Genomic DNA, 14148 nt, shown 5'->3' on the forward strand with positions numbered 1-14148 from the left:
TAACACTTTTCTTCATTTTCTGTATCAAAATAGTAGGAGAGCTTGTGTGAACTCTATAATAACATTGTTAGAGAAGAAATGTTCTAGTGCCACATTTCTCAAAAATTTCATAATTAAAGGGAGCATAGGGGTCAGATAAAGAGGTTATACTGTGAAATTAATAAAGAATAATTAAAATACAGAAAATATAAAAAATGTACTTCTGAATCTTAGGCCAAAGGAATTGGAAGGCAGAGATTGGATTAAGGTAAATTGGGGAAGCTGACAAGAGAGCTGACTTATGCTGAGGAAGGTGAGGGCTAGACCATGGTTAAAGGAGAAAGGAATATTCCAGTCCTGGATTCAGCTGATGAGAGCAGGACATAGGCTTCTCTGAGCCTCACAAAACTGGAAAAAAGATTATAAGCAGCTTTTTTAGGCAAGCTGTTGCTCACAGAGGAGTAGAGGGCCCTCTTCTGCAGCTTGGGAGTAACAGGGCGTGTGCTGGAGAGACACAGATTCTCCCTTTTGACTCACTTCATGAAACATCTGTAACTAAAGTTCGTATTGGGGCTTGTGATTTGAGGGATCCTCTACTTGAAAGAAACTGCCTGTTTTTTTGATGCTTTTAATTCTTTTAAGTAGTGAAAAAAATCTTTTGTTCTAAAATTAGAAATGTGAGGCTTAACATGTGAAGACTTGACTCTGAATACTCATGCCCCTCAATTTATGATGGGGATACATGCCTGTAAACCCATCTAAATTGAGAATATAAGTTGAAAATGCATTTACTACACCTAACCTACCGATTGTTATAGCTTAGCCTCATCTACCTTAAATGTGCTCAGAACTCTTACATTAGCCTGCAGTTGGGCACAATCATCTTGCAGCCTAATGCACTGTAAAGGTTGTCTACCCTTGGGAGCTGCAGCTTGGTATCACTGCCCAGCATTGCGGGTGTCCTACTGAGTTCTACTGAATGAGTATCGCTTTCACACTATTGTAAAGTAGAAAAATTGTAAGTTGAACCATCATAAACCAGGGACCATCTGTACTGCGGCATGCTAAGTGTAATGAAGTATAAATTACAGATATAAAAATCCTTTGGTGGTTTTTGGCAAGTATACTTGAAGACCTAAAGCCTTGTGCCATTTGTAGGAAAGGTAGGAGCAGACCAGTTCAAAGCTTACCAAAATGGTTCACTATGGAGAAAAAGAGAAACTTCTATTAATACTATTTTGCACACTTATCTAGGGTAGGTTGTATTTATCTTTAATAAATGTTTCTTGGAATAACAGACAGATACAAGCCATAAATGCGGGCATTTTTATATTCCAAAGTGGCTGCAAGCACAAGTTTGATATTTATTAGTTTGTTTTGTGGGGAGAGTTTTAATATGGCTTATCTGTATAAAGAAGTATCTTTACTGGGACATATAAACTTAAAAAAACTTATTTATTGAGTACTAACAATGGACCACATACTAAAGATACTATAAGCTTACTTTTTTTTTTTGAGACGGAGTCTCGCTCTGTCACCCAGTCTGGAGTGCAGTGGCTTGATCTTGGCTCACTGTAAGCTCTGCCTTCCGGGTTCACACCATTCTCCTGCCTCAGCCTCTGAGTAGCTGGGATTACAGGCGCCCACCACCATGCCCGGCTAATTTTTTTTTTTTTTTTTTAGTAGAGACGGGTTTTCACCATGTTAGCTGGGATGGTCTCTATCTCCTGACCTCGTGATCCGTCCACCTCGGCCTCCCAAACTGTTGGGATTACAGGTGTGAGCCACCGTACCCAGCCAAGCTTACTTCTTTTATGGACCCCTCTAGAAGAATGAGAAAAGTATAGAGATAAAAAACCAGTAGTTAAAACAGTGGTTGGAAAACACCATGAGAATAAGAAGGAAAAGATTTTTGCAAGTGGGTGACTTAAGGAAGGCTTTGCTGAGGAATGAGCATTCAGACAGAGTTCTAAAAGAGCAAAGGGGATGCATGTTGTAAGGAGAGCATGCCAAGCAAAATAAATGATGTGGAAAAGCTTGAAAATATGAAGAGCTAGGATGTGGATCCCTTTGGCTGCAGTATACGTTCTGTATGGGAAAATGATGGAAAAGGTGACAGAGAAGGTAAGTTGTAGGTAGGTTGTGAGTACCTTATATGCCACATTCAGTCATTTGGATTTTACAGCAGTGGGTAATTATTAAAGAATTTTCAGTGGCCCACTTGAAGGCTTAAGAGTTAAAGCAGTGATGGAGAGAGTGGAGACGAGAATTGATTCTTAAGGCATTTAGAAGGTATAGCTAGAACTTGAGTGATTGATGGAAAATAAAGAGGAATTGAAGATAACAGGATCCTAGCTTGGGTGACTGAAAAGATGATGTCACCATTCAATATGATAAGGAATACAGAATGAGCAGGTAGAAAAGATAATTCATTTGTTTTCACAAGAGTTAAATTTGAGAAAATCTATTGGATATCCTGGTATAGTCACTCAGTGGGAAGTTAGAAACGGTTGCAGAGCCCAGAAGACAAGTCAGGTCTAAACACACAGATTTGAGAGTCCTCCTCATTGAGGCAGAAAGACAAGTGAGTCAGATCGTCTGGGAGAATACATTGGGTGAGAAGGAGAGAGAACTAAGTAGAGAACCCCAACATATGAGTGAACAATTAGACATATAAAAAAGGGCTGTTACAAAACAAAACCAAATGCTCCTACCTCCATCCCCCAACAAAAATCAGCAAGGTAGAAAATTAGGAGAAATGCATCTTGGAAGGCACAGGAAGAGAAGAGTTGGAGAGGAAAGAATGCCAAGTCAGATGCACAGTGGCGAGTAGAGGTGAGCTTAGCAAAGGGTCTTTAGGAATTCGTAGTCCAGTTTGAGGACTTTGGGGACACAGAATCAGTTGAGTAGTGGTGTGCAAGCCAGGTTACAATGCCTAGATGAGAAAGACTTCCTGATGAAGGGAGAGAAAGAGAGGACACAGTAATCTGTAGGAGGTTGTAGGACCCAAGAAGGCTACTTTTTTCTTTTTGAATGAAATACCTACAGCTAAGGGTAAATGAGCTTGGAGAAGGTGAGAGAGATTAATAATCAATTTGTTATCAAGAGATTAATTCTAATTTTGGAAAGAAATGCTAAAAATATATAACGGTTAAAACCACCTTTTAAATAATTGATGCAATGTTACTAAAATCAGTATATTAGTAACTTCTGAGCTACTGTGGTCTGTAGGTTTTCCTCTAATCTTTTCAAATTGTAAAATCACATCGAGTAACAGTTATTTTTTATTTTTTTTAAATGTGTGTATTTATTTATTATTATTATTATTATTTTTTTTGAGATGGAGTCTCACTGTCACCCAGGCTGGAGTGCAGTGACCAGATCTCAGCTCACTGCAAGCTCCGCCTCCTGGGTTCACGCCATTCTCCTGCCTCAGCCTCCTGAGTAGCTGGGAAGGCGCCGCCACCTCGCCTGGCTAGTTTTTTGTATTTTTTTTTTTTTAGTAGAGACGGGGTTTCACCGTGTTTGCCAGGATGGTCTCGATCTCCTGACCTCGTGATCCACCTGCCTCGGCCTCCCAAAGTGCTGGAATTACAGGCTTGAGCCACCGCGCCCAGCCAACAGTTGTTTAAAAGAGAAATAAATAGGTCAAGAACTGTGATCTCAGCTTCCCAGCCACTCAGAAATGTCACTTTCTCATAATCCCTTTTTTTTAATGCATTGGGAATTTTTACCTGAATGAATTTTGTAAGTATCTCGCTTAGCTTAATTTGCCTAAAATGTGACCTTTCAGAAAATACGAGAGGGAGGTTGGTACTTAAGAACATCTCTTGTAGATCCTTTATTATTGACTTATGGATGATGACACTGAAAAGATTGCCTGGAGTTTATGCTGAAAATCTGGAATGTTTTTCAGTAGGAAGGCTGGGTAGGATACTTGTCCATTGGTTGTTCTAGCCCTTTTCCAAGACATGTCAATTGGATATCACAGACAGAATCTTTAGGAGTTTATGAGAGGTAGTCTGCTATGTTGGGTGTTTGATTACTGCTTTACATCTTTAGGACATTCTAAGCTGTTGAGATATTTTAATGAACCAAGGGAGAGCACTATGAATAAAGGATTATGCATAATAAGAAGGTGGAGGGGGTAGATTCACAGAGTTTGGGATCGTTTGGATTTGCTTAAACAATTTTGTGATTATCTTGCTTTACATTGAATAGGCCTGATGTTATTGATGCTCAAGGGAAAGTCAAGTAATTAGGAAAGAAAGCAAGCATCAAACTTTGAGAGGAATGAATATGTACTATGGAGAAGGAAGAGCTGTGGTTGGTGGTTGAAATGGGGAGAGAGCAGGGAGAAGCGCATGGAATTTCTGGAGGAAATTGGTACTTAATTCCTACCTCAGGGTTTTTGAAACTTACAGGACATTGACTCTTGGATGATACTCACTATTAAACCTAAGCATCTTTTATTTTTTTAGAATAGAAACTTTCAGCTTACATTTTCCTCAGTGTAGGAAAGGAGTCCATGGGATAGTATAAATCATATACTTTGTGATAGGAGTAGTATTTTGAAATTACAGGAGCTCTTCAGCTCCCTGGTGGTCTGTTTGTTTTTTTTAGAATTACAAATTTATAAGTTGTTTTAAAGTGGGAATAATTATACTTTAATTTTGGAATTAATCTTTATCGAAGGAAGGAAAACATCAATCAACGGATAGTTTCATTTCTTTGTTTTTTAATGACATCTAATGTTACTGCTTACCTTTCTATACTCCTTTTAGAGCATTACCTTTGCTGGGCAGGCCAAGGCCTGGCATACTGCCAAGGCCTGGCCCAGTAGACTCGAGGCAAGATAGGTGGTTGAATGAGGTGGCATGCTGTGCAGAACTTCACTCATATGGGCAGTGGAGAACCTGCCTTGGCCTTGATCTTGGTGCCCCTCCCCCTTGGTGTTGCTTCTTGACACCACTGTCAACAACTAGAGCCCTGGAAAAGAGCACTTTATTCCTTCAGCCCTTATCTGCCAGGTGCTTACTATATGCCAGGTAGTATTTTTGATGCTTAGAATTCATTCAGCAGTAAAGAAGAGAAGAGCCCTACTTGTAAGGAGGAGGGTTAGATAATAAACAGGTAAACTAGAAAATTGATAATTTTAGATAATGATGGAGGCTATAAAAATATAAAATAAGGGAAGTGATGTTATGCCCAGACCTTTTATTCCCCGAAGAAGTCCACCAGAGACCAGAGTCAAAGCCAAGCGGCAAGGATCTTTAATGCAAGTTCGAACTTGGTCCCTCCGTTTTACAACATACAAGAGGGCCCTGAACAATGCGTGCGCTTGCCTTTTATAGCCTAATGTAAACAGGACTTGTAAAGTTGCAGAGGAACGAGGGAATTCTCTAGGTTACAGCATTACAATTGGTTAACATTTTAAGTCTATACATTTAGCAGTTTTTTTATTGGTTCCCGCGCTCTCACAAACGACTGTGCTCTTATCGGGGACTTTCCAGGTGGTGTCTTTCTAAAGTTGAGATATATGGTAGTCTTTGAATTGAGAGATATATGGTGGGGAGACATGTAGTGGGATGAGCCCAGTAAGTTGAGAGATATATGGAGGGATATGTTTATACTGGGCTCAGGAAGTTTGAGAGATATATGGCAAGCACTAGTAATTTAGAACAGAAAAAGAACAAGACAGGGACTTTCACAATGCTTGTCTATACAACATCTGAAATCTATAGATAACATTATCGGTTGGGTCCGGGGTCAACTTGTTAACTAGGCTCAAGGCGCCGCCCGGGCTGTCTGCCTTTAGGGTCAACTTTTAGCTAGGCTCAAGGCGCCGCCCGGGCTGTCTGCCTGTGGATTTCATTATTTCATTTGATCTCTCTCAGTGACAGAAAATGACTAGGGTGGTAGGATGGGGTGGAGGGGCTACTTCATACAGAGTGTCAGGGAAGTCCTCTCTTTGGAGATAGTATCTCAGCAAAGACCAAAATGATTTTTTTTAAAAAAAGGGATGGGGGTGGGGCTAACTCCTTCGAGGTTTAGGGAAAGACAGAGGAAGCAGGGGTAGCGTTAGGTCCAGGCCCCAAAGGTAGGATGAGCTTAGTGTATGAGCGAAGCAGGAGGAGCCCAGCCTGTTGGGATTGTGAGTGAGGAGAACAAGTGGCTGGTGATGCGATCAAGGAGGCAAGCAGGGCTGTGTCACAGGACTGTAGGGTATAGCGAGCAGTTCATTCTCATACCACCTCCAGTCAGACAGTGGAAGGAGAAGCCAGGAGACCAGTTAGAAGGTGACTGTGGTAGGCCAGGGATGAGGTGATGGGGCCCGGGCAAGAATGGTAGCAGTGGGGAAGGAGAAAGATGGATGGACTTGTGGAGACAAGTGCAGACTCAGCACTCGGGGACAACTCAGTATTCTCATCTCTTTTGCAGACTTCTCTCTGGGACTCACTGAGCATGGGCAGCTTCCCTGTAGTAACCTGTTTCATCCACCACATGGCATTCTCTGAGATGAAGTGAGAGGGAAAGCACAGCATGATTAAGAGAGATAAAAGGATTATAACAAGAAAGTTACAATCCCAGATTATCAGGTCTTGGAATTAGGTATTTTAGGGAATCTTACATATTCCCCAAGTAGTAAAAGCAACAGCTTTGATTTGTAAGGTGAGGCTCCTTTCCAGGAGGTCCAGAGCAGAAGATACTGTTGCTAGGTTTGGACCTGTTTTTACAATTGGTTAGATATTGACCAATATCCTGCCAAGAAAGGTGGTTCTGGGTGAATCCTCTGTTGCTTTTTACGTGTGGTATGAATCACTTAGCCCTCCCACACTAAAGATGGAGGATCCTTGATCAGAAAATATTAAGAAGCCATATATGTCTCCATCTGTGTTTTAAAATCCTTACCTTTTCCAACAGTGTCTGCTGCACAGAGCTTTACATCCCCGGGAGCCTCTACCCCCAATTCAGCAGCATATTTGGAACATGCTGAATCCTCCCGCTGAGGTGACATCGAAAAGTCAGACTCCTCTCTCTAAAATAAAGACCCTTTTTCCTCTGATTGAAGCCAAGAAAAAGGATCAAGTAACTGCTCAGGACATTTTCCAAGACAAGTAAGTACTCGGTATAATTGCATTTAACATTAGGGTATGTAAGATTTGTGGTCGTTTTGGAGTGGCTCTGGAGGTGTCACATAGGGGTCTATGGAATTAAAAAGGTGGGAGGAAGAAGCCTTTTGCTATTTGGCCCTTACATTGAAGTACTGATTTTTTATATCTGTCTGCTGTGATCATATTATATCCTTGCTGTTCACCTTGGATTTAGAGCTACCTTCTGGGCTGATGACTTTTTGATCAATATCAGATTCTTGGTGAATTATATATAATGTATAATCAGATAAGTTTCTGAATATCTAAGTCTAAAATACTTTAGACTTTTAAAGTAAAGTACTGAGAATGACTGTGTTGAAGATCATAGGTTTTTTTGGTTGGGAGGAGATTAGATGTTGGGGATATCAATGAGATTTTTTGGAGGAAAGGTGGGAACGAGAGTGAAAAACTATCAGTTCTTTAGCCATTCTATTAGTGTAGCAGTGATATACTTGGTTGTGCTATTGGGGAGGTATTTGTACTTTAAGGTTTGCAAAATGCTTTTCATATACCCTGAAATCAAGCTTACAACTGGCTATTAAGTTTTTTCCCTCTTCTGTTCACAATCTGTGTCAGCTTCCATTCAAAACAAAACAAAAATAAAACGAGAAATTGTTGTTGCTTATCCAGAATTATTTGAGTATGTAAAATTGATTTTTACCGGGTTTAGGTCAACCAGTTATTGGTGACTTTTTTTTTCTCAAGCCAGAATAATCTATACCTTTCTTTTGGCTGTATTTTGAGATCTGATTTTAAACCATGACTTTTTTTCCCTTTTTTGATTTTCTCTCCACAACTACCTTTATTGACAAAGCTTCTTATTTATAAATACCGCAGTGGAGAAGTTTTGACTAATTTCCGGAAATCTTCACAGGTTTCTATAAATCATTGATTTAGAGAATTACTGTCTAAATTGAATAGAAAGCTTTGCACATTCTGTGACTTTCTAAAGATTAACATCCAAGCTTTGTGAGAATTGAAAAAAAAATCATGCACTTGGTTCCTCCCTGCACACCGCCTGCCCCCCGTAAGACCATCTCTCAAGGAGATTGATAGATTGTTTCTTGATAGATTTTTATGATGTGCATTCCTTACACATCCTGGAGAGGTTTTCGTTTCTGTTTAGTCTATCATCATTCTACACAAGAAGACTGTCCCTTAAAATTCACTTTCCCTCTGCTATCCTTATCTACCTTCTGGATTTGTATTTTAAAACAGTTCAATAAAAGTGTGCAGCCTTTTCTTTCTGTGACACCTTACTCTAGTCTTACTGCAATCACAGGGCTATTCTCTTTGTGTGTGTTAAAGCTCCAGTCCATGATCTTACTCTGATGCTGTGGGAAAGAAGTGGGCCATTTTCTCCTCTTCCCTTTGATTAAAATGTAAATCAGCTGGTTAAAAAAGCACACCACACAGACCCAGAAGAATGCTGTTCAGTCATTTGATCCCTGCTGTGATCACACCTTTGGCTCTGGTACCGCTAGGCACTCTTCTGGAAGCTTGGGTGTGCTGAGCTTCTTGTTCTTTGCTCCCATAGTGGTTCGCAGCATAGCTAAGTTACTCTTGCAGGGGCCTGAGAAGTGTCTTATTCACACACACTTGCTGACGCTCCTATTCTCTTCTGAGAAAGCTTAGTTTTTAAGAATCGCAGAAATGATTCATTTAGCAAATATTGAATACCACCTGTATTCAAGAAGAATGATTCAGTCCTTTCTACAAGGTTCTAAAACCCCTTAATTTTGACGATAAACCTCCAGTCAGTTCTAGAGGTAATTTTTCCAAGGAAGGAAAAAATTGCCAACAGTTTGCAATGTCTTTGTATATATTCATCATCTCTGGATCCGGGGTACATATTTCCAGTGTACCTGGAGAGGGCCTAAGATCAGGAGTGGACAAATGTCTGTTCAGGATGTTTAATCGTCTTAAGAGCTGGGAATCATCCCAGTGTTTTCACTCGATATGATTTTGGTGAAATAATTTTACCTTTATGAGATTTTCTTCACCTAAAGAAAAATCTCAAGAGAGATTATAACAATGAAATCATAGATATTAAAGCACTTTGAGCAACTGTCATCCTCCACTTAACGACAGGGATACATTCTGTGAACCGTGTCGTTAGGCGATTTCGTTGTGCGAATGTTACAGAGTGTACTTACACGAGCCCGCATGGTGGAGTCTACTACATACCTAGGCTATGTGGTATGGCCTTTTGCCCCAAGGTACAAACCTGTGCAGTGTGTTACTATGTTGAATACTGTAGGCATTTGTAACAAAGAGGTATTTGCATATATAAACATATCTAATAATAGATGCCTAGGGATACTGAGGTGGGCAGATGACCTGAGGTCGGGTGTTCGAGACAGTCTGGCCAACATTTTTAGTAGAGAATCCCCATCTCTACTAAAAATACAAAAATGAACGCATGCGCCTATAGTCCCAGCTACTTGGGAGGCTGAGGCAGGAGAATCTCCTGAACCTGGGAGGCAGAGGTTGCAGTGAGCTGAGATCACACCACTGCACTCCAGCTTGGGCTCCAGAGCGAGACTCTGTCTTAATTTAAAAAGAGAAAAAAAAAGAAAAGGTAATGCCTTATGCTGTGATGCCATGACAGCCCTGATGTCACAAGGCGATAGGAATTTTTCAGTTTCATTATAATCTTATGAGACCACCATGTATATGTGGCTCGTCATTGACCAAAACATCATTTTGTGGCCTATGAATGTATTTGGAGGGAAGCCAATAGTCAAAACCTAAAGCAATAATCATATCATTATCTATAAAAACATTGAATCTTTGAGAAGATCTGATGTTTGCCTTGGACTTGTTGAATACCTAGTGTTAGAAGTGATTTCTTCATTTCAAGAGGGTAAGAACACCATTTGACACTGTAGTCCCAAAATATACTAAATATTACCCTTATCATATAAAAGCATTGTTTTCCTTAATGTTGCTGTACACCCTTGAAATGAAAATGTCATCTCTTGGACGGGGAACTTGCATGAGAATTTGGACATCTCAGGTCTAATCCTACTTGTGCAGCTGATGTGTACGTGATCTTGATTTGTGTTTATCTCTATGCAGGTAGTCTAAGGCTTTCTGCTCTTTTCAGGTCCACGAAGACTCCTCACTTACTCTCAGCAGACATCCTCACTTGGTTAATGGTTAAGATTTCAGACTCCAGAGTCGGTCAATATGAGTCAGACCCCTTGCTCCTCAGTGTGGCCTTAGGCATAGGTTACTTATCCTCTCAAAGACTTAGTTTCCTCATGGGTAGAATAGGGATAATAGGAGTATCTGTCTCATAGAGTTGTCATGGGGGTTAATTGAGCAGTGTATGCTGTTCACTGTTGTATCCTAGGACCCAGCAAAGTGCCTAGCAAATAGTAAGAACACAGTGTTTGGAGTAAATGATTTTAAAAATCCTAGTCATGTGCCTGGCATGTTAGCAGTGACAATGACAGTAGAGGCCAATAGGTGGTGTATTAGTCTCTTCTCATGCTGCTATGAAGAAACACCCAAGACTGAGTAATTTCTAAAGGAAAGAGGTTTGATTGACTCACATTTCCACATAGCTGGGAAGGCCTCGGGAAACTTAACAATCATGGCAGGAGAAGCAAAGGTGCATCTTACATGGCAGCAGGTGAGAGCAAGTATGTATCAGCACAGGAGAAACTACCTTATGTAAAACCATCAGATCTCGTGAGAATTCACTCATTATCACAAGAATAGCATGAGGGAACCGCCCCCATAATCCAATCACTTCCCACCAGGTCTCTCCCTCAACACTTGGGGATTATAATTCAAAATGAGATTTGGGGCTGGCCTCAGTGGCTCATGCCTATAATCCCAGCACTTTGGGAGGCCGAGGCAGGTGGATTGCTTGAGGTCAGGAGTTCCAGACCAGCCTGGCTAACATGGTGAAACCCTGTCTCCACACAAAAATTAGCTGGCTGTGGTGGCACAAGCCTGTAATCCAGCTACTCGGGAGGCTGAGGCACAAAAATTGCTTGAACCCAGGAGGTGGAGGTTTGCAGTGAGCTGAGATGACACCATTGCACGCCAGCCTAGGCAACAGAGTGAGACTCTGTCTTTAAAAAAAAAAAAAAGGAAAAACTTGGGTGGGAACACAAAGCCTAACCAAAGCAGGTAGGAACTCCTCAGTTTTCTGGCCCATCTTATCTCAAAACATACATGTTTTTGCATTTACCTTCCTTCTTTCCTGTCTCAGTGAAATAGGGTATTTATTTCATCCTGCCTAAGGTGAATTCCTTTACCTGTGCCCTGGATCCTTTCTTTTCTTTTTTTTTTTAATTTTAGTTTTTGAGACAGGGTCTCTCTCTGTCACCCAGGCTGGAGTGCAGTGGTGTGATCACAGCTCACTGCAACCTTGACCTCCTGGGCTCAAGTGATCTCCCAACTTGCGGATCCTCAGTACCCTCCTGAGTAGCTCACGCCGGCTAATTGTTTTCTATTTTGTCAAGATAGAGTCTTACTTTGTTTCCTAGGATGGGTTCCTTTTTCTGCCTCATCTGGTACTTTAATCCACTAATAATTTCTTTCCTCTTTCTGTATTTTTAGCTTCTCCCTGTCTACCACCAGCTCCTTTCTTCTCTCATATTAAATTTCTTTCATTTAACACAAAATAAAATAATCCCCTAGCTGCTTCCCTCTAATTACTACCTGTTACTAATTATTAATCTAATTATTATCTTTCCTTCCAGAAGCCAGGCTCTTAGAAGAATAGTCTACTCTGCAACCTTTCCCAGCTCTCATTCTCACCAGCCTCGGCCCCCACCACATCCTTGAAGCTCATCTTCCAAAAGACACTAACTGCTAAATTTACTTCGGCTTTGTGGTCCTTTGCTTTCTTGGCCTCTTTGTAGCACTTGACACTGTCAATTATTCCTTCTCTCTTAAAACTCATATATCTGACTTAACTTCAGCTTCTCCAGATTTTTTTCAGTCTTTGGCAACTCCCTCTCAGATTCCTGTGGGGGCTGCTTTTGTGTGTTTTTGTGTTGATATTCTGTAGGATTTGTCCTCAGAAGCAGCAAACATTTATTGAACCTTATGCTGAAGATAATGGGAGGCCATTAAGGCAAGCGTTTTTAATCAGGGTTCCAAAGATGACATCAAGAAATCTGTGAACTACCTGAAATTATATTCAGACTTCAAAACTTAAGTGCTTTACATGATGCTAAATGCTTTACACACATTATCTGTTTGGACCCACTTTGCCATCCTATGAAATAGATTCTTTTATTGACCCCCAACTTAAAGTTCAGGATTAGAGCGCAGGATTAGAGAAGATGAGAAGCTTGCCCAAGATTGTAGTTGGTAGGTGTTGGAGTAAGGATTTAAGTGTAGGCATTCTGACCCCAGAGCTTGTACTTCAAACTGTAATGCCATTTTGCCTTAGCAGTGCGTATCCCAAGACCTCTTTTTTATTTCAGAGCCTCAAAACTACTAAATATCTGTCTTCAGTTCAGATTTCTATCCCATCCACTAAATAGCTTAGGTGCCTGTAGGCCCCTCAAGTTCAGTATGCCAGAAATGGCTTTGTTATCTGCTTTCTTCTTCCTGCTCCTTTCCAACCCCTCTTCATGCCATTATTCTCTTATTTCAGTGAATGACACCTAATTTCTTGGGAGTCTTCCTTTTCTTTTATATTCTATATGTAATTGGTTTACCAAGTTGTAGTACATTTACCTCAGATCTAACCCTTTCACTTAAGGTTAGTCTGGTGGCTAATGGCGTTGGTTTTGGGGTCGAATTTGGAGCTAAACTCAAGCGTTTCCCCTTAAAAGCAGTTGAAATAGGCAAGTTACTCAGTGTCAAGTGGCAATAACAAATGCCTGCCTTCCCGGAGGTTGGATAGGGGAATGGATGAGTACAGGATTAGTTCTTTCCCCTTACTGTGTGCTTTAAACAAGGGATCAGACTTTCTTGAGGCTTGGTTTGCTCATCTGTGAAAGGATGCTGATCATCACTAACTCGTAGGGTTGTTGCAGTTTAACTGAGGTAATTTAAATGTGTTTAACATAGTGACTACCACATGGTAAGCATTAAAAAGAAATGTAAGCTCTTAATAGCATCGCCCACTGCCACTGCGCCACTGCTTTTATGTAGGCCTTCTCATTTTAGCCTGCCTCACTGAGATAACTCTTCACTGATTTCCCTAATTTGTCTTACCCTTTCCAATCCATGCTGTTACCTGAGTGAGTTTAAAAAACAAATCTGATCCCATCACTCTCTTGCTTAAAATTATTATTATATATGTATTTTTTTGAGACAGAGTCTCGCTCTGTTGCCCAGGCTGCAGTGCAGTGGCACCATCTCAGCTCACTGCAAGCTCCGCCTCCTGGGTTCACGCCATTCTCCTGCCTCAGCCTCCCAAGTAGCTGAGACTACACGCGCCCGCCACCACGCCTGGCTAATTTTTTGTATTTTAGTAGAGATGGGGTTTCACCATGTTAGCCAGGATGGTCTCAATCTCCTGACCTCGTGATCCAGCCACCTTGGCCTCCCAAAGTGCTGGGATTACAGGCGTGAGCCACCATGCCCGGCCTAAAATTCTTAAAAGTAATGATTCTTAATCATATGTGAGAGACAGAGAGTGCAGTGGACTCACTTGATACAAAATCTATGAACCCTCTTCCCAGAAAAATGCTTTAACATACTAAGTTTTGAAGTTTGGTTATAATTTCTGGTAGTTCAGAGATTCCTTGATGTCATCTTTGGACCCCCAATTAAAACACCCTTGCTTTAAAGGCCTCCCATTATCCTCAGCATAAGGTCAAACTTTTTTACACAAATGAGAGAATCCAGATAAGCAGAAAGAAAAGAGGCATCTATTCATAATCCGATTATCTAGAGAAAACCGTTTTCTTTTTGTAAAGCAAGTAAAAATGAACTTATTTAAAGAAACCATTTATTATTTCACAACACATCAATAACCAAGTAGGAAAATATATATATATATATTATATATATAATATATATAAAAGCCTGGGCA

General features: G+C 40.7%; 1 protein-coding gene across 1 annotated transcript in view; it reads left to right on the plus strand.

Moving 5' to 3' along the window:
• Window positions 1–14148, plus strand: part of XRCC5 (X-ray repair cross complementing 5) — a 98878-nt gene that overhangs the window by 34330 nt on the left and 50400 nt on the right. Inside the window, exon 14 of the mRNA XM_017895465.1 lies at window positions 6904–7097. Coding sequence (XP_017750954.1) covers window positions 6904–7097 — 194 coding nt within the window. The remainder of the gene's footprint in view (window positions 1–6903; window positions 7098–14148) is intronic.

Source organism: Rhinopithecus bieti, unplaced genomic scaffold (genome assembly GCF_001698545.2).
Source record: "Rhinopithecus bieti isolate Rb0 unplaced genomic scaffold, ASM169854v2 scaffold_26676, whole genome shotgun sequence".
Lineage (NCBI taxonomy): Eukaryota > Metazoa > Chordata > Mammalia > Primates > Cercopithecidae > Rhinopithecus > Rhinopithecus bieti.